Source organism: Mauremys mutica, chromosome 16 (genome assembly GCF_020497125.1).
Source record: "Mauremys mutica isolate MM-2020 ecotype Southern chromosome 16, ASM2049712v1, whole genome shotgun sequence".
In the NCBI taxonomy this organism is placed as follows: Eukaryota; Metazoa; Chordata; order Testudines; family Geoemydidae; genus Mauremys; species Mauremys mutica.
The window spans coordinates 24091689-24117876 of NC_059087.1; the positions used below are offsets into that span (position 1 = coordinate 24091689).

Consider the following 26188-nt stretch of genomic DNA (forward strand, 5'->3'; position numbering starts at 1 on the left):
GTCTCTATTTTGTGAAAGAAGTTCGCCAAATGTAGCTACAAAAACCTCAGGGAGTCCATTTCTAGCCTTAAACATTAACTATTTTGAGAGAATTGTCCTTTATGTCTCCTGTCAGAAGGAATAAAAAAAAAATAGTCACTCCTGAGCTGTCAGAGTTCATTATTTTTAGTGCATGCTAGCAGCTTCAGGTTTAATATGCATTTCAAAAAAGTTACCCTCCTACCACGAGCTACTTTGTTATTTTAAAATATCAGCTACTTTGCAGAGGCATTATTAGTATCAATCAAAATGTGAGTGGAATTATTCTAGCAAAAATGTAAAACAAAGCAGTACAGGACCCAGGAAAAGGCAATGACTACAATCCTTGACAATGAAACCCCATGACAATGGAATGCGGTGAGAAAAATATTTATGCTACAATGCCATATGTCCTAACCACATATGATTTAGAGTCTTTTCATGCTTTTGTGAAGCTCATCTGGGGTCCAACTATGTATTCCTTACTATGAATTTGATGGGAATTTCACTTGACTAAAATGCAAGAGCAGCCTGTTGTTTCTAAGAGGGAGGACATAAGCTTTTTACAGATGTGTCTGTGTGCTTGAAATTCTAGGGAGTGGAGTTTAATCACTATAATTTATCCTGGTTTCAGAAAGAGCAGGGAAGATAGTTTTAAACAAAAAAAGCAATACACTTGTGAAAAGACTCAGTCTGTTGAATCCTAGGTTAAGCCACACACAAGTTCAAGCTCCTTTCTATTGCTAAACTGTCATTACACACACACCCCCCCCGCCCCCAAACCTTTAGTGAAATTTGACTACCAGAGGGTTGGTAACAGGAAAACTGCTCTAACAAACTCAGTGAAATTGCTGTTGTGCTAGGTTACAAACTTTTAGTTATAGCCTTCTACTTAATAGCTAAAAAAGAACAGGTCATAAATCTGATGAGAAAATGACCTACCTTCTAGGTGCTCATGTTGAATAGAACTCATTTCACATGCCACTCATTCAGTGAGAAGGTTACAGCAACTTCCCTTGGTTTTCTGAGCTATCATTACACCAAACTAATCTACAACACACAGCTCAACAGTCAAAGTAATACATATATTATAAGTCATGTAAATAGCTTGCTATTTTTAAAGGACTAGATTGCGTCCTTGATTGCTCACTCTTGCATATTTCATAGGATTAAGCTTAAAAAGGGAAGACCAAGTGAAATAAGTTCTCTGTACAAAATGAACATCTTCCCTGATGTATTGTGAGGCTTCAGTAGCTATATACCCATAAAAATTACAGAGATAAATCTGATCATCATTTCTGAAGTGGGTTCTTGTGTGGGGGTTTGGTCTTTAAAGGTTATTTGGTTTTAGTTATTAGAAACATTTTTCATTCTACTCTGCCGGTTCATAATATTTTACTACATTCTGCCACCTTGTGGCATAACATTCTAATGAACCATAAAGCTGAATTAAGAACTTCCAATATCATAAAGAGCTGCTGCATCAGCACCAGTACATTTGGGTAATAGCTTAATGGATTTGTAATTGTTTGCACATAATCCTGCATTTAATGGTGACTACCTTTACTAACGTTACTTTTAATAAAAATACTCCTCGGTGTTCTAGCACAAAACAGGGCCCCAATGACACCAGCTTACATAGCCATAAATTCCCTTCCACTAAAGTCAGAGAGGGAAGCAAACTATTTCTCAGAGTTCTGTCAACGTTCCTGCAGTAAAGAGCTATAGCCACTTCTAATTCACTCAGAGCACCACACGTAGTGGTGCTAGCTAGCTCCTGCTCAGAAACACATTTTGCCTCTAAAATGCTTTTTCCAAAGGAAGTTCTCTTTGCATTGTTTTGTCTCTACAGAGCTCAGACTAACAGCAGCAGCCGCCGCCACATATTCCCGCTAAACCTACCATCTTTTATCATAGTAGAGTTTGCCATCTTCAATCCGAGCCTCAAACCGCTGTGCCGGAGATTCTGCAAGTGTGGCTGGTAGGTGTTCTGGAGATGAAGGAGATGCTGGAACAGAAATAAGTTGTATATATAGACTAGCATGTTCACATCAGCATATATACATGAAACAGGAAAACTGACGATAGGCGTAAGTCTTTGCTTCAGAGGTGTTAATGCAATTTCACTGACTAAAGAGGTGTGGTATGAACAGAGGAACTCTAATTTACTTCTGCTTTGACATAAATGCCTTCTGTTTGGGCAAGTCATTTCACCTCTGTGCTTGTCTCTTTTCACCCAAAAGGGCTTGCCAGGCTTCTCTCAAAGAACTTGAAAAGCGATAGTGTTACAAGTAGCAGACAGACTGGCCCTTGGATTAGCTTCTAAGTGACTCTTGTTATGTAACTAAGCCCAAAAAAACTGAAGTAAAGCCAGCTACAAACACTAGAGAAATATCCAGACCCCTCTGGTGAATTGTGTAGCACAATTGGCCCCACCCACCTGAGAAAACTGGGTGAGCCATCTCAATACACCGCGTAGTGAAGATGAAAAACCTCTTACAAAAGCATTTTGGTTGATTCTTGAATCCTACATTTAAACAGACACCTGCCCCATCATATTTCACTATTCATACTGTTTGTTTTATAAAAAAAGGGTAAGATGGCAGTTTTGAAGCAGTAGAACTGCCAGTAATTCTCACTGGATGACTAACCACAGAGACTAAAAGAAGTTCCAATTTAAAGACTGCTACAAGGCTCCAACAAGATTCATGTATGCTTGAGAGAACATGATTTGTACCCAATGTTAATATCATCATGCACTTACCTGGTCTCTTGGGTGATTTAAGCTACCAGAAAAGAGAGAGGAATAAAGCAATTTTAGACATTTAAAATGCAACTTGTGGTATCATAAAAGCATTAGTCTGAAAAAGGAATTGTGACAAATGAAAAGCAAGATTAAAAAAGAAGTGGAATGTAAAATTGTAAGTAAAATTATTAGTTATAACTAGAATCCAGATCAAATCACGAACAGTAAACAAGGCTTGACATGGAACATCAGTATCATGAGACAAAAATCTGGAAAATGAAGTTCTCCTCTAACTTCAAGTAATTCACCAAAATAAACAAACCAAAACCAAACTCCATCTCACACCCTCCCCTCATATTCAGAGTGTTCTGATCAGGCTTGGAGTAAACTGTTCTAAAATAAGCCTCATTGATGAGAGAACTGAAAACTCACTCCATCTTGCATAGTTTTAACAAGCCCATATGGGGACCCTGATGGAGCTCTGGCAAAACAGATCATAGATCTGGAAAAGACAAACCTTTTATATATAGCCTTCCCACCTCACCCAGCCAGCATCCTATGACATGAAACAAAGCTGAGATGCATTACAAAGGAAGACGGAAACACATGACCTCTGTTTTAAGATTTGAGATCTGACAGGAGTTTGTATCAGTGTCTGTAAATCCAGATGAAGGAAAAACACTTCTGATTCCTCCACTTTATTAGAATCAGATATACTGTGCTTCATGCAAATAGTACATCAAATATATACCATTTCATTAAAGTTAATTCTAACCTGTTGTAATGGGATGGGGGGGGAAGGAACCGCCATCTTGATAGGCCTGGGTATGTTAGGCAGTGGAGTACAGACTAGAAAGCCTACTTTGGTTGGGATATCTACGTAGGTGACAATTTCCCAGCATTATGAAGAGGAGCAACTGATTAGCCAGATATGGAGATAATTCTCAGCATTGAAAAGAAGGAGGTTAAGTTTCTCTAGATCAAGCTATTACTTACCTTATTCAGTGTCCTAAGATCCTCCATTATCTGTTCATCTGTCAGCAGATAATTTAACTGGGGTATTCAGAATTAAGGTACATGTAACCAAGACACTTTTGACAACCAAAGGTAGAAACCAAACACCCCAGTGGTCTCCCTCCCACTTGACCAGGACAAACTCAGAACTTTACAAGAAAGTCACCTACAGCTACAATATTCAAAGAGTCCTACCAAAGAAACAAAAATCTATTTATTACATAGCCATCTTCAGGGCTTCATGCAGACTGTAGCCAATTGACAGTTCTGTTGCAAAAAACCGTTCTAGAACATTAGAGACACAGGGTGGGTGAGGTGATATCTTTTACTGGACCAACTTCGGTTGGAGAAAGAGACAAGCTTTTGAGCTTACACAGAGCTTGTCTTCATGTCTGGGAACTGTCTCCAGGTGTAAGTTTCCCAGACTTGAAGAATACCCCCGTGTAAGCTCAAAAGTTTGCCTCTCACACCAACAGAGGCTGGTCCAGTAAAAAAAAAATATCTTACTTACTGACTTTGTCTCTCCAGTATCCTGGACTGACAGGGCTACAACACTGCATACATACTAGGACATATCATTTTAACCAAATTCATCAATAAAAACTGCTTAAAAAAAAGAAACTTGACATTTATGCCGTGAAGGCATAACCAGTAACATTTTCACAATCTTTTCTAACCTGCACTGTATGAGAAGAATACCAGTTAATACTTGAGCTGCAAGAAGATCCCATTGTCACCTCACATTTTGTGAAGAGCTGCATTCAGTGTTCTGTTGATCAGCAGAATGAGGGGACAATGGCAACACACTGCAGCCCACACACTGGGTGTGAGCAGAGGCCTGGAAAATATGAATCTCCAGTGCATCTTGGGTCTAAACAAAGTAAAATTGAGAGGAAGATAAAAAGGAGTACCATCAACCTGAAACTAGTCAGTTATTAAATACAATTAGAAGCATTTTAGGGCATTACATGCACTCCAAGTTTCCAGTGCCAGTTTTTCTGGGTTTACAATCACATTTTCCTCTTTCTTTTCTAATGTATTGCTCCCCTCTGTGTGGATTCTGCACCCCCCCCTTTTTTTTTTTTAAACCACCACAAAAAACAGGGGAAATTGATGAGAGAAATAAAATTGATTGTATTTAGGTGGGTTGGGTTTTTTTGGTACAGTCTGTGTAACCAAAAGAAGTGAACAGGAAAATTTTCCCTGGTTTTTCCAGCTATGATCTTGCAGGTTACTTCTAACACTTAAAAGTAAGAACGCTCAGACAGAAGTATCATTTTTTAAACTGAATTGTCCCTTCAAAAAGGAACAAAAAACCAAACAAAAAGGCTATTTTACAACAACTTAAGAACAGGAGGCTTCACTTCCAGGATGTGGATTTTGATGGAATGCTTGCTGCACTCCTGCTTTAGGGCAGCAGCATCCAGGACCCAGTCAAAAAGCAGACTTTGACCTTTCTGCATACAACTAGCATTAACCTTTCCTTAGGGAGGAAGGCAGGCAGTGCTTAACTTAGGCAAGACGTGGAATCCAAGCTGGCAGTCACAGTTTCATGGAGGAGAGAGTGATTTCCACAGCAGCAGGGATAAATATAAGTCTGTGGCAGATTTCCCTGAATGATGGCAAATAAGGGATACTATTTTTTTTTTTTAAAAAGGAAAACCATCTAGCAAGAGTAGTTCAAACAAGGCAGGAGACCCCTGCAGTTATATTCAATTAGAACTACAAGTTCGGGGTATAGTACAAGCATGCAGAAATCATGAGTCACTCCCAAAAGTCATAACATGGGCTTTAAAAAAAAAGTTTAAATAATAAGCTTGAGGCTCTTTTTATTTGCCTTCTGAAAAATAGATGTGCCTGGCTTACTTTCCAGTTAAATAAAAGGTACAAAAAAAGTAGTCACGGCTGCAGGGGAACCATGCAAACACTTACATAGGCTATGGTACCAGCCCATTAAATCTGACCTCTGAAGGGAATAAAGATTATGTATTTTCCCCCTCCTTTATGCTGTACGAAGGCATGAAAGATTTTCTCCAATTTTAGTTATAATAGCAAGTCTTGCATTCCTTGTTTTCACTACACAGCTCCTTAGATGACCAGAGATGTGGAATGGCAGTTCTCGGACACCAGATGAAGGGGAAGAACAGATGAATTTCCTCTCAACTATTTTGTCAATTATTTGAGTTAAAGCCCCTTCCTCCCATCTTAATCCACATCCTGTCTATGCTCTACGGGATTCATTACTTTAAGGCTACGTCTACACTATGAGCCGGGGGTGTGATTCCCCACTCCCGTACAAGATAGTAGCGTATCCACTGTAGGACAGGCAGCAAGTATGTGTGTGAGAGATGGGAACCTCACCCCAACTGTAGACCTACTCTAAGGGCATGTGATGGATATTTTTTAAAACAAATCCACTTCAGAAATTCACAACCCAATCTTTATTGACAAAACCCAAAGTAGTCAAGCCACCACGCTCAAAAACTGGGCCTAAGAACTGGTTTTTGTTATAATCTTCTGTTAAGTGAACTCAAAATACAGAGTTTGCTTACTCCAACACTAGTTAAACGTGACAGATTACGTTGCCGAATGTCTTAGACTGACAGATTAAATCAGGTCCTTAAACCTTATTTATAATTTTCTTTCCTGTGTGCTGCATTATTGACGTACTGTGTCATACACTATGTGTAATAATCTAGACTCATAAAATGGCACTTGACTGTTTGTGTAAAAAGGATATCAGGGGCAGGTTTTCTCCTCTTATCCGGGATCGGAACAGGGTCATTTGGCCTCCTTCTCAATTTCCTCGTCATGATAGGTTTCACTTCCATGGAATCTGCAGAATAATGAAGTTGGACAGCTGATAAGACCACAGAAGATTTTGAAGAATGACAGGGAGATGAGAAAGGCAGCAAGATTTGCTACAAGGCACAAGAAGAATCATCTTTCTTCCTTCACACAGAGAACGTGATTTTTCAACATTAGTTACCAGCACTGGCAAATGCTGAAACTGGTGGCAGTGAATTAAAAAAAACAACAAAAAAAACACACACCACACAAATTCTGGATTACTTAGTTAAATACAGCATTATCGATGTCATGGTATAGCTATGCCACCTCCACATGACAACCATATTTTCAGGGTTTTACAGATAGATAATTACAGAAATGCGCTACTTTAAAGACTTAGCATACATACATTTTGGAGATAATATCAAGAATCTGTTTATCCAGATTTAACTGGAAATTTTTAAAGGGTTTGGTTTATGAATATTTTTGCATTAACAAAGCCTGGTAGATTTTTTTTAAAAACATAGAAGTTTGCAAGCCAGCCTCAAATTACAGACAAGTCACTTTGCCAACAACAATTTTTACCACTAAGGTATATTGGAGGTGAAAAGAGAACTAGTACGCGAGAGGCTGCTATAATGTAGCTTTTTAGTGCCTCAACAACATTGACTAAGCCAAATTTCTACTGAATTGGTCTTAAATTCACAGAACACATTTAATCCCAGAGGATCACAGACTATACACAAAGTTTGCTTCATCTATCACAGACACTTCTTGAGTGAGTCATAGCAGCAGTTTAACAGCACACAGCAATGGAACAGAACCATTTTAGCACAAAAAATTGGGGGAGGGGGGGAACGAACATCCAACTGAAACCACAAGGAGAATTTTAGGTACCTGAGTAATTACTTGAGCTGAGCTTTAGCTAAGAATCCACAACTATTCTTAGTTGATCTGTTGAGTCCAGATGACCCCACAAAGGAGCCATTTTATAAAGATGTCCCAGGTCAGAACAAAGTAGAATGTACTGGAGAAATAAGCTTCCCTCCTGAGAAACACTATATTGCTGATGACAGACCCTATACCTGCCTCCTTCTGAAGGGTTTTAAGAGCAATTTGTTTGGCCAATTAATGGCTGATGTTGACTGTTTCTAAATGGTAACTCAGCCAGTTGGCTGGAAAATGGTACTCAATTCCAAATTAGTAACGAAGGCTGCAGTCAGCAAAGCAGCAAGAACAGAAAAGCCCTCAGCATATCAAGGTGGAAGTGAGGATCTTTTTCATCCCCAACCCATCCAAGTGACAAAAAAATTAAATATTTACACAAGTATTTTGTACTGAGTGAGATCTCTCACCAAATTGAGAAAATACACTGCGCAGCACACACAAAAAGCAGACTACTCCACATTCAGTGCTCTCTGGTGTACCGGAGCAGGCCACAGCCAGGCCAGAGACATCCTTCCCTGGCCCTCCTCAGATAAGGTGGGAAGGGAAGGGGAGAGTGTGGGGGTCCCGGGCTAGGGGTGGGGTCATGGGGGGTGGGGGTGGGCACAGGGGTTACTCCCCTGACCCCCAGCTTCTCTCCCATAATTTCCCCACCAGTTGCTGTCAGGGTAAACAGCTGGCACACCGGGACACTTTGCTTACTTAGGTTTACCTCCGTGCCTGCAGATGCTTGAGGTAAACAAGCCATCTCGGCCCACCAGACTATATTCAGTCGTCTTCCTCAATTTATGTTTGCCTATGAGAGTTTTCTTCTCTACAATACAATGTGGCTGGACATTATAGCAGGAAAACAATTAAATCTTCCAGTTAACGGTAACACTCATGTGCATGGGCCCTTTTACCAGATGAGCAAGAAAAGGAGCTTCCCTCTAGCTAGGTCAATATCCTTTCTAGACTTCTTAGCTGTAACAGAGTCATTCCCTGTATACTACACCTACACCATTCACCAAGCTAACTCAAATAGTAGACAAAGGGAACCCTTAGCACACAAAGCAGATGCTGCACGAAAATTAAAGAATTTCTACACAGTATAAGCAGCACAGTGTAATCTTTCAGTAATCAATTTTAAAATGCATTATGGTCTAAAGGCTTCTCTTACTTTGGATCTTTATCCAGATTTTTCGTTAATATGTAATATACTATGAGACACAAAGTGCTCTTATGGCCAGTGTTAGATTGGACAGGTTACACAAAGCCATCAGCACTGAGATCTATCCATACAGACTTCAACAATAATAAAACTAAGTCTGCAAACTTGTGCAGAAACTATGAAGGGAAGTCTGTAAATGACACCTTTTAACACAATATTGTCTCAGACTCTCCCATAAGGTGAGGGAGTTCTTTATTAGAAAAGCAAGAGCAGACCATTGGTACAATATCCTAGCACCATCTGTGAACTAGGCTAATTATCCTTCTACTTACTTTCATTTGTGTCAGTTATTACCTTGGCAATGCTTTCTGTATCAAGGATACCAGTTGGTTTCAGGAAAAAAAAATCTGTCCACTTAATGCCCATTTTCCAGAGTCTGAACACAAATGAAATTTTCCCCTTATCTATTTCATGGGCTTCACATGGCCTTTTTCAACCTTTATTGTCTGCCTCTTTAGCATCTGTTACTAGAGAACTCAGAACCCAGTTTAAATCCTGGCATGACTGGTTAGAGCAACAATGTGGCACATCTCAACAGTTTAACTGCCAGACTTCAGGTACTGAAGTAGTCCCTTCCCCACAGATGGAATTGGAGGTCGTGGGATGACATTTCCCAGCGGCCTAATGGGGAAAAAAAAAAAGGAACATCTGGTGTGTGTTCGCTAGAAGAGTTCAGTAACAAAAATGGTTATAATGCATTAGCTCCAATTGTCACCATACTAAAGGCAAATGATGAGAGAATCTACAGGGATATGTGAGGTCTTTACTAGGCTTACAGATAAGGAGCCATTATTCCAGAACACAAACTTTAAACATGCAAAAAACCCACTTTTTAAGACGTATAGCTTAAAGCTGTGCTGCTGTTAGTTGAAATGCCAGCCATGGGGACACACTCTTCAGACAAAGTGTGAATTAATGTCCACCATTCCATGGTTCCAAAGGAATCCTACAAAATCAACCAGGCAGTTTTCCCCCCCTTTCTATATGTTGAAACCCTAGGGCATCAATTTCTTTCCGTCTACAAACACTAAGTTAAAAGGAGTAAACTTCCCTCTTATACCTGGGTATCATTTATTTCTGGTTAAACTTGATCATTTAAAGTACCTATTAAAGTTTCTTCTCTAGGTACTGATCCTTTCAACAATTTGCCTTTTTTTCCTGTACAAGCTGGCTGGCTGCTGCTACTACTGCTGAAGTTTTGTTACTGGCTGAGTCACATGGGTCCTGCTTGAGGCAGTTGAGTGCTATGGTAATATAAATATTTCTAATAAGGAAATTGCAGTCTGCTCATACACCCCATAAGCAGAAAGTCTTCTCAAAACAAATAATTTGCAACAAAATTTCTCATCTGCCCTTTACACTAAAAAGGGAGGAGCCTCAGGAGGGGATAAATGGATGCTGTGGCACATTCTGGGCAAAAAGATTTATTAAATTGGAGTTTTTAGTTTACAGGGGAAAAAATTGTTACCCTTTTTGAGCATTACACCACACTACTGACTGCATGTGGGAAAACAGTCACTCCTTTTCTCCATACGTCTCAAACTCAGTCCCAGTCTCTGGCTCCAGTTCCAATATAGAAATAAAACTGAAGATTGACATGCTCCTTTTAGAGAGGGTGCTCACTTGAATGCCATAGTCAAGAAAGAATTCTGACAAGGAAGCTACAGAAGTGTTGCACTGCCCCAAAACCACCCCTCCCCCCATTTACTCTAGCTACAGAAATTGACACAGAAGAGATGCAGAACCATAGGGGCTCTGGTCACTCTTGTATCTTAATAGTTTTGGTCATTCTAGTAGACCAAATGCTACAAAGAACTAATTCTCTCCTATAAGTATCCAGATTTTTTTATTTTCAGTTCAATAACCCCTAGGCTCTACCTAAAACAACTGAAAGCTCCCTTCAGATCAAGTGACAAGGTATCCAAACGATGGAATGGTAGTGTAGCAATAGGGTGTTTAACACCACACATCAAATTTTGCAACTTGTTCTGCTAATCAAGAACAAAGTCAATGCAATTCTAGAGAAATCCTGAAACATTTAATCAAATAATTCTACAAAATTCTATAAAAGCCCTCAAATTTAACTATATTGATTCATTAGTTTGAGCATTCTGAAAAGTGCTTAGCAGTGGTTCTCAAACTTGTGTACTGGTGACCCCTTTTACATAGCAAGCCACTGACTGTGACCCCCTTATAAATATATAAAAAAGTGGTTTTAGTTTAATATCATTATAAATGCTGGAGGCAAAGCGGCATTTGGGGTGGAGGCTGACAGCTCACAATCCTCCCATGTAATAACCTCATGACCCCCTGAGGGGTCCCGACCCCCAGTGGTTAGGCCTCATGTTTGGAGAGAAGAGACAGATGCTTATCTTTTTACCTCCTGTTAGCTCCATGGTTAGCTTTTCATTCTCTATCATCTTCTTCTTCTCTTCTAATTCAGCAATCAGATTTTCCTTCAACTCAATTTTCTTATCTTCAAACTCCTTCACTGCTGCCTTCTTCTCTTTGATATAATTTCTCTCCACCTGCTCTGTCTAATGCAAGCCAAAAAGAAAGAGGATTAAGGAAGAGAAGCCTAATGACAAGGATGTACACCACAGGTGGAAAGGAGAACTAATGATAACAAGGACTGATTAGTTTTGGAATAGAGCAGCCATAGTCATCTTACATTTTAAAAGCGATATCAACATTTATATGACCAGTTGAAAAATGCTTAAGAAAATGAACAATAAAGCAATGACTACACTGGCAATAGTCGTGCTACTCATATTAAAATCAATCTTTGGTAATGCTTCGTAACACTTAATTCAAATATATCAAAGTTCTTTAACAGAGCAATCCTCAATATTATGCAGTCAGTATAATTTATCCATTTTGCAGGTAGGTTAAATGAAGGAAGACCAGTTAAGTGATTTACCTAAATACATAGCCAATGTTAAAAAAAAATCCCATAAATGGCTATTTTTAGTCACTATTTTTTTAAACAACCTTCAGTAGTTACTTGAGTAGTATTGATAGCAGTGTATACTATCTCTCAGCTATGGTAATCAATTTTAAATAAAGAAAAGGTCTACATAGATTTCACAAACACACACACACAAAAACGCTACCACATGATACGATACTACGCTTAAAAAAAATAGACTGGTATTTTATTTCTAGAAGTTAAGAACACATGAACACTTACTTCCAACTGGAGGAAAAGTTCTGAAAGACAAAAGATACAGGTCTAGTTAGCATCACTTTATTATCCTTACAAGACACACAACAACAACTTGACTTACTAAGTAACTCCGTTTTACAGCCAAAAAAGGTGGCGTAAACTGTACACATCTATCCCATTTTGATGCACATTTTATAGTTCTACATTGTTGATTCCAGCATACATGTGCCAAAATTTCTGTGAGAGTATATTGTAGGCTGACATTTTGTAGGTGTATTTAAACCACAGGTGGTAGAGCAGTGTCCCATTTCTGATCCATTTCTGTTGGGCCAAGCTGCCATATTTAATGGCATTTAGAAGGCAGTTGGGCATTTTTCTAGCTTAAGATGCTATTTAAAAAGTTGGCACTAGATTTAGCTTTCCAAATGAAAACAAAAACTTGAAAGATGCAGCTGACACTGCCAGATGAATGCTCTGCAAAAGAACCATGGTTTAAACAGATTTCACTAGGCCCAGCTGTCATTGCTTCAGCAGCACTTCTCTGGCAGAAAAGCCCTTTCATCAATTTGAGTTAACAGACATGAGGTGGCCCATGCCCCACAGCAGATTAGGAGCATATTAATGCACCACTGAAAGCAAGTTATAGCCTGTCTCAATTACATAATTCAGTTCATACATTGAGATCAGGGAAGAGTATTGCCCATGAGTGCAGCAATCCTGCTCCTAATGAAATCAGTGGCAAAATTCCCCACTAATTTCAAACTGAGCAGGTTTACTGGAGGATTCACATCCCAAAATGAGGATTTCACTCAATGCTGTGACGACAAATTCAAAGTAAAACTAAGGCTCTTGATCAGTTTTTACTTCACTGAATCAAATATTAATAATTGTGATCTTCAAACCCTGGCACGCAGCAAGAGCTAGGAACAATAGGTAAGTTCTGAACAGAACAGGTGCGTTAAACTTGTTTCAATGAACAAACTAATAGCATTAGAGAATTATAGTTGTGATCTATTTTAGGTAAGAATTTATATGCACCAGGAAGCCATATAAAGATTAAACAAATTTTTGTTCGCCAAGGCCAGAAATGACAATGAGGCAACGAAGGCCAGTCTTTCAATTTCTTAAGGGCTTTGCCACTGGTACAATGAAAGCTTAGATACAGAACAAAAGCTTCTTTTACAGATATAACCAAAAAATGAGAGTCCAAAGAACTGAGAATTTTTTTACACATTAGACAGAGCCAAATAAAAATGCAGACAGGGCAAGAACAAAAATTTCAACTGCCCCTCTTCCCAATATTGCTGTAGTTGGCAGCAGGAGTTTTATCACAAGGGTGAAAGTTAACACCATCTGTCCCGCAACGGAAGAACTCTGCCACTGCAGCAAAGATCTCATTGATCTCTGCCAACCCAGGGTACACTACAAGAGAGTGTGTTTAGCCCGACATTAACAGATTATGAAAAAACAAAAATACTGCTGTAGTCCAACTCTAAACTACATCAAATTTATCTTCAACACTTGAAGACAAATTCCTGCAGTGAGCAAGAGGAAGAGATCAGTCCAATTCGAGTTGCACTGGCAAGTTCTTTGAGGTGACAAATACAGTCCTAGAAACACTGGTTGTGCATCATTCACATGATGGTCAGTGCTCACCTGAGATGTTACTGGATTTTAACAGTGATACCAGAACCCACAGTATAAACATACTGCAGTGCAAAATGGCCTCGGTATCTGTACAGCATTACAAGGTTTTATCCCTCAATGCTGAAGGGTGGAAGAACACTGCTACATTTTCATTGCTGACTCCCACACATTCTTCTGAGAAAGCATCTCTAATTTAGTGGAAGATAAAAACCTACATAGGAATGAGTGAACAAGAGCTAATTTAATTTCTGAACTACTCACTCTAGAAGCACAGTATGGCAGCCTGTTTCCCTGACAACTTCCCATAACCGCTATTGGAAATTTTGAATTACATTAACATACTTTGATACATTAAGTTTTACATAGAAAGATTACTGAGTGTCCTAGCAACAGCTTCACAATTAAAGTAGCACTGCTACTGGCCTCATGGTCAAACAGTAGATACCTAGAGACTAATTCGGTCCTTTGATCCTGGGCCAGTAAGCTGCGGTGTGATTAGCAAGCAGCATGCCCAACCCTCCCAGCCATGTAAGACAATGCTGCTCTAGAGCAAAGTCTCTAACCAATTCCAAAGCACAAGCAGTGAGCTCTTCAGGAAGCTTCTAGCCCCCACTGCATGCCCCTCTTGTTGGAAGGAATCACTACAACAGGAGGTTTGAAAGAAGGTGTATTGGAAGATTAAAAGAAGTTAAATGCTATAATTTACATGAGGTCACATTAGACCAGAGGTAGGTAACCTTAGGCACGCGAGCTGATTTTCAGTGGCACTCACACTGCTCGGGTCCTGGCCACTGGTCCGGTTGGTTCTGCGTTTTAATTTAATTTTAAATGAAGTTTCTTAAACATTTTAAAAACCTTATTTACTTTACATACAACAATCATTTAGTTATATATTATAGACTTATAAAAAGAACTTCTAAAAACGTTAAAATGTATTACTGGCATGTGAAACCTTAAATTAGAGTGAATAAATGAAGACTCGGCACATCACGTCTAAGTGGGATCTTATTACTTGAACTGTAGGTATACAAGTGCCCAGTCAAGACTGCTGTTTACTGATCAACATATTATAGTTAGCCAATACACCTGCAGAAAAGCATGATGAATTCTGTTATGCCTTATGCATATTCAGCAAAGAAGCTATTGAGCGTCACCAAAAAGAGTGAAAGACTGGAGAATCTTTTGCTCCTGCCAACCCTGTTCTCCTAGTATTGAATCCATGTCATGTTTCTCGGGTGTGATTCTAATCTAATCTGTGAGGCATCTACATAAATCAAAGGTCCTTGCATGCATTATTTTTTAAAACAAAAATCCAGCTCACCTGCATTCCGTATCCGTTCCTTGTATTGCTGATCCAGTTTTTTCATTCTTTTTTGATATTCTTGCAAAGTACCTATTTGAAATAAGTTGCAGATTGAATATTGGAAAACAATATGACCCTATGGCAATCTTAGATAGTTCATACTTTCTAGGTAAATTTAGTATTTGAGAAAAGTATACATTTATTGAAGGAAAAAAAAGCCTAAAATAGACGACTGCTACCTTGCTTCCCAAAAACCAGCCAGAATATTTGTGTAGCAGCACCATCCACTTGTGTGCATGGCAGGAGATGGCTGAATTTGTTTTGTAACTAGTGTCATAAGTGTTTGAGAGGTATCATGCAGTCTCCCAAAGGCAGGAAGCTGCCAAAGGCACATTACATACAGAAAGGGAAATAAATAGGAAGTATGGACTATACCAGTGAAGAATGAAGATGTATGAGAAGACCCATGAGCTCTAACAGCAACTTTTCCTAGTGGTCGCCGTCTCAAGGAACATTTTTCTAGGGGGCTATGAGGTACATCTCATTTAAAAACCCTACCACAAGTAGGTGAAACACAAGCCCTCACATTTCCTATACCTCATTTAACTGCAAAACCATCAAACAAGTGAAAGTATTGAAGAAAGTGACCTCCTCACTAAAATGTAAACATCATTTCAAGCCCTCCTTCTACTGCACACAGAACAAAATAGTGTGTCCATCTTCTATGGACAGCACTTTCAGGACATTGCTACTGTCGTTTCTCACCTTCCACTTAGACACTTTTTAGAAACTGAAAATTGTCAGAAAAAAAAAATAACCACCTCATTTTAAACCCTACCTTCCTGCAATTGTTGTAACTGCCTCTTAAGAGATGCCAGTTTGTCCTGATACATCCTGCAAAGAGAGGGCAATATTACATAAACAGGTCAACCACACTTTATTTCACCATATGCTTAGGTGAATAAATCCATTTCACTCTCTCACCAAGTAAAGAGGTGCTCCTGAAAAGCCTTTTACAAGAAGTATTGTAAAGTTTAAAAAGGGTATGGCCTATTTAATCCCAAAATAAACCAAGAAAGGTTATGCTGGGAACCTCAGAAATAACTGTTGCAAGATGTTTTGATCCACTGATATAAAGAACAGTACCACAGAATCATTTTGTCATCTTAACCTCTGACAAGTCTCAATCTTTGTGCCTTAGTTCCCCATCTGTAAGAAGAGGCTACTTCCATGCCTTATAAGTCTTCCCCAATACCCATGCAACGGAAGTTAAGAGTAAACCTGTGGCAAAGCCACGAACAGAACTCTGATCTCCTGCCTCGAAGATCTGTGGTTTTAACTTAAGTTCATCCTTCTTGCCAAGCATAAAACATCTTTGTCAATAAGTGAGAGACTACTGAATGCTACAAATGCATTTAAAGATCAAGAAAACCTGTTTTACTAGGCTCTCAGAGTCCAGAAAGTCTGGATTACTGGGCTAGCATTGTTGGTATTGTACTATGCAAGAGCATGCAGTGGGTGTCTTCTCTGTTTAGAATGTACCAAGTGTGCCCTTCTGGACAATATATGGACCGAAGTTGAATGTCTCCAAGAAAGTCATAGCCACCTCTTTTTGTCCAGAAGGAGAGTAGCCAAAGTGCAGGTTCTTGAACAGGTTAAGTAGTTTGTATGTGTGGCAAGAGAATCCTAGTGAGTCCAATAAATCATTAGCTATCCCTGTTGGGCGAGGCACTATGCAATCAGAATGTCAGTCTCTATCTTAGAGTTAAAAATCTCAGGATATGTCTACACTAGAAGTGTTACAGTGGGCACAGCTGCGCCGTTGTAGTGTAGATACTTACTACAGCAACGGAAGGGGTTTTCCATCATGGTAGTAAATCCACCTCTCCAAGAGGCAGTAGCTAGGTCAAGAAAAGAATTCTTCCACTGACATAGCAAAGTCTACACCAGGGCTTAGGGCAGCTTAATTACATCATACAGGTCATGACATTTTTCACAGCCAAGTGATGTATTTAAGCCAACGTAACTTTGTAATGTAGACCAGCCTCTTGGACACCAGAAAAATGTTTTTGGTTGAGGAGGAAGGGGGACATTACTTACTGTTCTTTCATTTCTACATAGTCCTCTTCATCATGCTTTGCCAAGTCAGTTTCACTAGCATCCTCAGTATCTGAACAAGGGGAAGAGAGATTTGATAACACCAAACAAATCAAATAAATTTTTAAAGAAACGAGTGATTGTGGCACATGTGTAGTTATTCCAAATTAATTTAGTGCAGCCAAAAAAAGGGTATATTTTGACATTTCCAATTGTGGAGGTGATTCAAACCACCGCACATGTTTCCGACACATAAGCTGTTCAAGACGGGTGCTCAAACATTTAGAAGGAATTTTAGTAGTATATCAAAATGAGTCGGTTTTTGACATAGAATACTCTTGTGATTTCCTCACACTCACTCCACTTCATTTTTTGGATGAAATCAAATTGTATTAGCATTTTTAAATGCAAGGGCCTGACATCATTAATTTGAACCAGGCATAGCACCACCAGTGCTTTGCAGGCTTCCTCCTTATAGCTTTAATCCTGACCTGCTGCTTCAATCCTTAACTCCCATAGACCTACAGCACTACAAAGCAGAGTGATAATTATACTAACTTCCACAGTGGTTTGCAACGGAGACAAGGGGCCCACTGAAGATATAATTAAAGTAATGTTATTTCACCTAGTCTTCTCAAACCTGTACTTCAGTATCTATATACATCAAAAGACTAACTACAGCTTTGTCTGACACTGATAAAACAGGTTAATGCCGCATTGCAAATTCTCTGCAGCTCTTCTAATTTGTCTTGAAAAGACTGAATGGACACAGTTAACTACCTTCTCACTTCTAGAGTTCATCCCGTCAAATCAGGGATTAGACATATTGGAAGGGTAGAGTTGGAAAGCTATTCTGTGGACTGGGAACTTCAGTCTCTAATTCCATCTCCCCTTCTCAGATTTCTTCCTTAAATTACCAAACACTTCAGGCTTCTTGTGTTAAGATAAAACTCAATGTATCCAATAGGTATCAAAAGAGATATCTACAGCAGACCATGCTAGAGAGGGCCACATCTCCTAAAACAAACTGATGAAGCCTTGGTATTTTAATTCAAACACATCACAATAAGTTTTAGCCATACTGGGTGTGTTTAAAATGATTTATGACGACTCTAAACATCAAAAGGGAAGGACTATGCAAAGATGAAGAGTCCTTAAAAACACCCTCACCCTCCCCACCCTAGGATATCAAGCTGGAACTTCAGAAAAGCCTTGAACACACTAATGCTTTCATGATTTGCCACAATGAGATGTTTAAAGCAACTAGACTTAAATTGAAATATGAAGGAATGAGAGCACAAAGCAGATGCTTCCCTTTCACAGCATCACCGCCTCCCTCTCACTCCCAAGAGTGTGTCTCAACTTTGTGCATGGCTCATTTCTTCCTCCCTCTTCTTCCCCTTGTATCCCCCCAAGAGTCCCTCCCCTAACCTTCTGAGTCATTTCCCTCATTTCACCATTCTGTACCCCCCACCCATACCCTTTCTTCCCAATCCCTGGAGCATGTCTCTTCTTCTGTTATTTGTATACCACTGAAACAAAGTCAAATGACACCCCTACTGCCATGTTCTTACTTTGTCCTTTCACTATCCCTCTCCCACCCAACCACCTCTTCTTAGTGTTCCCATTAAATCCCTCCTCTACCCTGGTACCTTTTCTGATCATATTGGAGGCCCTCCTCCAATTCTCTATTAATAGAATTATAGACTTTAAAGTCAGAAGGGACCATTATGATCATCTATTCTGACCTACTGCACCATTATGATCATCTATTCTGACCTACAGGCCACAGAATCTCACCCACCCACTCCTGTATCAAACATGTGTCTGAGCCACTGAAGTCCTCAAATCATGGTTTAAAGACTTCAAGGAGCAGTGAATCTTCCAGCAAGTGACCTGTGCCCCACGCTGCAGAGGAAGGTGAAAAACCCCCAGGGCTTCTGCCAATCTGCCCTGGAAGAAAATTCCTTCCCAACCCCAAATACGGCGATCAGCTAAACCCTGAGCATGTGGGCAAGACTCACCAGCCAGACACCCAGGAAAGAATTCTCTGTAGTAACTCAGATCCCACCCCATCTAACATCCCATCACAAGCCATTGGGCATATTTACCGCTAATAGTCAAAGACAAATTAATTGCCAAAATTAGGCTACCCCATTATACCATCCCCTCCATAAACTTATCAAGCTTAGTCTTGAAGCCAGATGTGTCTTTTGCCTCCATTACTCCCCTTGGAAGGCTGTTCCAGAATTTCACTCCTCTAATGGTTAGAAACCTTCATCTAATTTCAAGTCTAAACTTCCTGATGGCCAGTTTATATCCCTTTGTTCTTGTGTCCACATTGGTACTGAGCTTAAATAATTCCTCTCCCTCCCTGGTATTTATTCCTCTGATATATTTAGAGAGAACAATCATATCTCCCCTCGGCCTTCTTTTGGTTAGGCTAAACAAGCCAAGCTCTTTGAGTTTACATCCCCCTTCTCTATTTCTCTTTTCCCCATCTCCTTATCCCAATAACCCTGCTAGCTTCCTCTTGCCCTGGATCATTTTATCCATCCAACTCATCTGATCCTATGCCCCTGAATCCCCAACCTCCTCTGCGAACACTCACCACTGCCTCTATTATCCCACTTCACCTGGGCTCACGCCCTTCACCACCAAGCTGTTAAATCAATTCCTCAGCCAAACTTCTTCCTCTCCCACTAGTGCAGTGACACCTTGAATTTCTTCTGCCACACGTTCCTACTCCCCAGGATCACTCAGGCACCCGCGCCCCACCTTGGGCTGCTTGGCCACCTGCCAAGCCATCAAACCGTCTGACCCCATCTCCTGGTGCACCCCAGCGCCGCTCTCCCTTCCCCACTTTCACCCCGGCCCCACGCTCTCTCCCCCCCCCAGCGCCGCTCTCCCTTCCCCACTTTCACCCCAGCCCCACGCTCTCCCCCCCCCCAGCGCCGCTCTCCCTTCCCCACTTTCACCCCAGCCCCACGCTCTCCCCCCCCCCAGCGCCGCTCTCCCTCCCCCCCCAGCGCCGCTCTCCCTCCCCCCCCAGCGCCGCTCTCCCTTCCCCACTTTCACCCCAGCCCCACGCTCTCCCCCCCCCCAGCGCCGCTCTCCCTCTCCCCTTCCCCACTTTCACCCCAGCCCCTCTGCCCGCTGCGAGGAGGGCGGGGGGAGCCACTCACCCTCGTCGGAGTCCCGGGCCCGGCCGCTGCGCTCGCCGTCCTCCTCCTCGGCGCTCTCCAGCTCCTCCTCCTCGTAGTACTCGGGGCCGGCGGGCAGCGCGGCGGGGGGCAGCCCCGCCGGGACAGGGGCCGGCGGCGCGGGAGACACCAGCCCGGCCGCGCTCATAGCGGCGGGACGCGGCCCGGCCGGAACTCGGACTCTCCTGCTCCCGCCGCCGCCGCCTCAGCCGGGACTCGGACTCTCCTGCTCCCGCCGCCTCAGCCGGGACTCGGACTCGGCGGCAGCTGGGCGAGGACCTCAGCTCGGCGCGCCACTTCCGGGTCCCAGGGGCTGCCTGCGCAGGGCCTCGCGCAGGCGAATGCGCGGGACACCTAAATCCGGGGAGAAATGGGCGGAGTCGGGAGCTCGGCCCGGGAGGGCGGGGGCGGGGCCCCTCGCGAGGGGGAGCGGCAGGTTCGAAACCCGGCCTAGCTCCAGGGCGGGCGGACCCCGCGTGGCTCCCCGCTGAGTCCTGTTGGGCGCGGGGCGGGTCCCAGGGCCGGGTAGTGAGTGGGCGGGCGGCAGGCAGGGCTCAGGCTGAGGCGGCGCCCATAAGCCTGACTTCAGTGCCCACAGACCTGAATTGTGAGCGAGGAACATGGTGTTGGGGCAGCGTCAAGCTGGTTTTTGTAAAGGGAAATCACACGCCTCGCCAGGCTACTAGAACTCGCTGAGGAGGTCAGCAAGCGTGTGGACCAAGGTGATCCAGTAGAGACAGTGTATCTAGATTTTCAGAAGCAGCAAAGAATCCTGTGGCACCTTATAGACTAACAGACGTTTTGCAGCATGAGCTTTCGTGGGTGAATACCCACTTCTTCGGATGCAAGCTACACGGCTACCCCTCTGATACTAGATTTTCAGAAAGCCTTTGACAGGGTCCCTCACCAAAGGCTATTAAGCAAGGTAAGCTGTCATGGGACAAGGGAAAGTGCTCTCATGGATCGGTAACCAGTTAAAAGATAAGAAACAAAGGGTAGGAATAAATGGTCAGTTTTCAGAACGGAAAGAGCTAAATAGTGGTGTCCCCCATGGGTCTGTACTGGGCCCACTCCTATTCTCAACATATTCATAAATGATCTGGAAAAAGGGGTAAACAGTGAAGTGGCAATATTTGCAGATGATACAAAACTACTCAAGATAGTTAAGTCCCAGGCAGATTGCGAAGAGCTACAAAAGGCTCTCTCAAAACTGGGTGACTGGGCAACAAAATGGCAGCTGAAATTCAGTGTTGATAAATGCAAAGTAATGCACATTGGAAAGCATAATCTCAACTATGCATATAAAATTATGGGATCTAAATTAGCTGTTACCACTCAAGAAAGAGATCTTGGCGTCATTGTGGATAGTTCTCTGAAAACATCCACTCAATGTGCAGCTGCAGTCAAAAAAGCAAACAGAATGTTGGGAATCATTAAGAAAGGGATAGATAGTAAGATAGAAAATATATTGCCTCTATATAAATCCATGATATGCCCACATCTTAAATACTGCATGCAGATGTGGTCACTCCATCTCAAAAAAGAGATATTAGAATTGGAAAAGGTTCAGAAAAGGGCAACAAAAATGATATGGGGTATGGGAACCGCTGCCATTAGGAGAGATTAATAAGACAGACTTTTAGCAAAAGCCTGTGTTATTACTGTATGGTGCTGAAACTTGGAGGCTTAAGATCTTACTATCTAAACTCCAAGTTCTCATAAATAGCTGCCTCAGAAAAGTCCTCGATATCAGATGGCCAGAGAAAACATGATAAAGAACTCTGTAGGAGTATGAAATAAACTGGTAGGACAGGAAATTATGGAAATAAAATGGAGATGGCTAGGACACACATGGAGAAAAGTTCTGAATAACATAGCAAGACAGGCATTAGACTGGAACCCCCAGGGCAAGAGGCAATGAAATAGACCAAGGTTAACATGGAAGCAGGGCCGGCTTTAGGAACTGCGGGACCCGATTCGAATACCTGGCGGCGGTCTGGGTCTTCAGCAGCACTTAGGAGGCAGGGGGGTCCTTCTGCAGACCCCCCACCACCAAAATGCTGCCAAAGACCCGGAGCGAGTGAAGGACTCCCCTGCTGCCGAAGTGCCGCCGAAGACCCGGACCGCTGCTGGGTGAGTAAAAAAAATTAAAAAGGCGCCTAAGGCGCGGGGCCTGATTCCAGGGAGTCGGGGGGATCAGCCTAAACCTGGCGGCGGTCTGGGTCTTCAGCAGCACTTAGGAGGCAGGGGGGTCCTTCTGCAGACCCCCCACCACCAAAATGCCGCCAAAGACCCGGAGCGAGTGAAGGACTCCCCTGCTGCCGAAGTGCCGCCGAAGACCCGGACCGCTGCTGGGTGAGTAAAAAAATTTAAAAAGGCACCTAAGGCGCGGGGCCTGATTCCAGGGAGTCGGGGGGATCAGCCTAAAGCCAGCCCTCCATGGAAGTGTACGACAGAAGCAGAATTGAAAAAGCTATCAAAATAACATAGAAAGAAGCTAAGACTGCAACAGGAGACTGGTACCTCAGAGGGAGCTGCATTCAGTGGGTCTGTATGTATATAACTATCAATTTAGCTTCATTTGGTAACTGACCAACTTAAGCTAGATCTTTTGTAACTGTCTTGTAGCAATTGAAGTGTGTTCACAAGGGGGTTTGCACCATTTAAATGTGATTTTAAAAACACTTTTAAACAGGAGCAGTTTTTGTATGGCATTAAGACCTGGTTCTTAAAATGCTTTGGGATCTGTAGAGAGCACCTGCCACATAAAAGTAAAATCTCCCTTACTGCTTGGAAGGAGACAACAGAGGGCGCAGAAGAGCTGTCAAGGATTCTCTTGCCTTGTACTTCCCAACAGCTTGTGTAAAGCGGTTCAGCTGTGGCTATTTTTTGTTCCAGTGTAAAAAACACGCATTGTGACATACTTCAGATTCAGACAGACAATTTCCTTGTCCACTGGTTGCAATGCTCCTGCCCCAGGAGATTTACTTTTCAGATGGGGAGGAGGTCTCTGCAAGGCTTCTCAGATCTGGAGGGATGGGTTCACCTCCTCCCTGGCCCAATGGAAAATTAGTATGATTACCTCATTCACTCTAGTGGTTGTTTATAACATCTATGGCACAAAAACCACAATGATTCTGATGATCTGGTTCTGCTCATCATCAGCTACTCAGGATCATGTACTGAGCAGGGTGTTATAGGAATGAGGACTGAAGTGAAAGGGGCACCTCTCCCATTCTTTCCTCCTTTTCCTGTCTACTTTTCACACACTCACCCTCCTGTGTCATTGACAAGCTGTCACTGGTGTGTTGGGATATCACATCCATGAACTGACGTCACTACATCACACCTACGAATAACAGCTTCCATACATACATTGCAGGAGTGGGTTTAATCCATTATAAACCATTAGCATCTTTCAGAGCATATCAGTCTTCTAATTTCTGAATATTCCAAATACCCTTCCCACAGTCCCAGCTATCATATCCACGGAGGCAGGCACTTTGGTCTGCACAGAGCTAATTGCAGGATTAAAGATGTGATGCTGTGACCCCCAATCAGCATGAGTATGGTAAAAACATAAAAACAAACTTGAATCTGGTTTAGTCCTTTTATGCGAGAACAAAACTCCTAAAAGGTATTGATTGACTTGTATGATCAGAACTGCAACTGAGCACTTACCATAATATTTGCAAAAATATGTTCCCCCAAAGTCACTTGATGTTGAGTCACTGAAACATCAGTGTCCTTCCTAGTGTAAACACCAACCAGGAGAAGGAATACTCAAATTAAAGGAATGATGGCACACAAAACTTGCAGAGTGAGCCAAAACTAGTAAACCTGGGTTCTGACAAGCCATGAAGGTCATCAGGTTCTACCCATTATTATGAACAGAATGAGTATAACAATTTAATACAGGGGTCGGCAACCTAGGCACACATGCCAAGGTGGCGCGCGAGCTGATTTTTGATGGCATGTGGCGTGGGCTGAGCCGCTCAGCCCGCCGCCGCTCTGGGGTTTCCGCCCCCGGCTCCTGCCAGCCAGGGTCCCACTACCAGTCCCACTCAGCACCCGCTGTGGGCCTGGGTGAAGGAACCGCAGGCTGGCAGCGGGCTGAGACCCCGGCTGGCAGGAGCCGGTGGCTGAAACCCCTGAGTGGGGGCGGTCTGAGCCGCTCAGCCTGCCGCTGCTCTGGGGTTCCTGCTGCTGGCCCCTTGCCAGCTGGGGTCCCGCCGCCAGTCCCACTCACCTTGCTTCTGGTTGGAGTTCCAGTGCAGGCCCCCTGCCAGACAGGGTCCAGGCCTCCGGCCCTGCTCAGCCCTACCAGCCACCCGCCAGCTCCACTCACCTCAGCTGCCGATCTGGGGTTCCAGCCGCTGACCTCCTGCCAGCCGGGGTCTGGATCGCCAGCCTTGCTCAGCCTGCTTTCTGGCCTGGAGTCCCAGCAGGCCAACCTGGGCTCTGTTCCTGGCCTTGGATCAGTGCTCTGCAGCCTCCGCGCTGTGGCCCACTGTCCCCAGCTTGGGACAGTGAGGGTTGCACACGAGGCAAGAGGGGGTGCAGCTCAGCACCCCCATCTTAAAGTTGCTTATATCAGACCACACTGTGTTTGACCTTGTGCCTGCCTTCTATCGCCAATCAATCAAAAAGGCAGTAGCAGCCTCTGAGAAGCAAGGCAGTGTTTTTAAAAGCTTAAGTGTAAGTAAAAATCAAGCTACAGAAGGAAGTTACAAGATTGCACAGTGCACTGCAAAAAAACTGTTTACATATATATAAAATTTTTCTCAGCAGTTCGGAGATTTTGTTAATGATTTGCCAAATAAAGATACAATCATATCTAGAATAAAAGAACTGCCCATCTCTGCCAGAACAGTTGAGAGACGCATAAGTGAAATGGCAGAAAACATTAAGGAAAAGCAGACGACCGCATTGTAAGACACAGCAGTCTTTAGTGTTGCAGTTGATGAGAGCATGGATATAAATGACGTTCCACGTTTGGCAGTTGTTGCAAGATATTGTGCTTCCGATGAAATCCAAGAGGAACTCTGTTGCCTAAAACCCCTGCATGGCACAACAAAGGGGGAAGATATACTGGAAAGCTTTGTAAACCATTTTGAAGAACGAGGAGTTAACATCACAAAAATATTTTGTGTGACAACAGATGGTGCTCCTGCCATGGTCGGAAAACAGAAGGGATTTGTAAAGTTACTTGAAGCTCAAATTGGCCGTCCGACAGTCAAATTTCACTGTACCATCCATCAAGAAAACCTGTGTGCTAAAATTTCTAATTCAGAGCTTAATAATGTGATGAATACAGTGGTGCGAATTGTGAATTTCCTTGTTGCTCGATCTGCTTTGACTCACAGACAATATCAAGCACTGGTAGAAGAGATGGACAGTGCTTAGAACGACATCCCACTTCACAGCAACATTTGGTGGCTAAGTCATGGCAAGGTTTTGGTGTGCTTTGTAAACGGTTTTGATGCACTCAAGGCCTTCTTGTCCGAAAAAGAACAAAACTATCCCGAACTGGATGATGACAAATGGCTGTGTAAGTTCATGTTTCTAACTGATATCACCGCTCACCTAAACAAACTCAACCTCTGTCTCCAGGGGGCAGGGCAAACAGTTCTGGATCTTTATGAAGCCTGGAAAGCATTTGTTGTGAAACTAGCAGGTTTTTCCAGGGATATTCAAACTTCTACTTTCTGCTACTTCCAACTCATAAAAAAAAACTATTGACACATTGCACTGTCAATGTCGATGAGATTGGAAAGTACATGCAAGAACTGGAATCAGAATTTTCTGACAGATTTCAAGATTTCCAGCAATTTGGCCCAATGCTTTCTTTTCTAATTAAACCTGAAAAGTTCAACGAAAGCGACTTGGATTTGTCTGTATTTCAGTGGATGGGTGTTGAAGATTTCGAAATGCAGCTCATTCAGTTAAAAAGCTCAGAATTGTGGACATCAAAGTTTGTGGATCTGCAGAGCACACTTGAGGCTACCAAGAGAGATCATGGGGCCTCTATTCTGACCTGCTGGACGTC

General features: G+C 42.5%; 1 protein-coding gene across 3 annotated transcripts in view; it reads right to left on the reverse strand.

Annotated features, from left to right (window-relative positions):
* The window catches only part of SUDS3 (SDS3 homolog, SIN3A corepressor complex component), a 30269-nt gene extending 9806 nt beyond the window's left edge, over window positions 1-20463 (reverse strand). The window contains exons 1-11 of one of the 3 annotated variants that reach the window (XM_044990159.1): window positions 20366-20453; window positions 20122-20324; window positions 16940-17009; window positions 15678-15733; window positions 14858-14929; window positions 11914-11933; window positions 11104-11260; window positions 6519-6614; window positions 3761-3822; window positions 2783-2804; window positions 1921-2026 (exon numbers count right to left, since the gene is read on the reverse strand). In XM_044990159.1, coding sequence (XP_044846094.1) covers window positions 1921-2026; window positions 2783-2804; window positions 3761-3822; window positions 6519-6614; window positions 11104-11260; window positions 11914-11933; window positions 14858-14929; window positions 15678-15733; window positions 16940-17009; window positions 20122-20287 — 827 coding nt within the window. In that variant the 5' untranslated portion in view covers window positions 20288-20324; window positions 20366-20453. Of the gene's footprint in view, window positions 1-1920; window positions 2027-2782; window positions 2805-3760; window positions 3823-6518; window positions 6615-11103; window positions 11261-11913; window positions 11934-14857; window positions 14930-15677; window positions 15734-16939; window positions 17010-20121 lie in introns of all 3 variants that reach the window. The other 2 variants (XM_044990158.1, XM_044990160.1) reach the window with 2 other exon arrangements.
* Between the last annotated feature and the right edge of the window lie 5725 nt (window positions 20464-26188).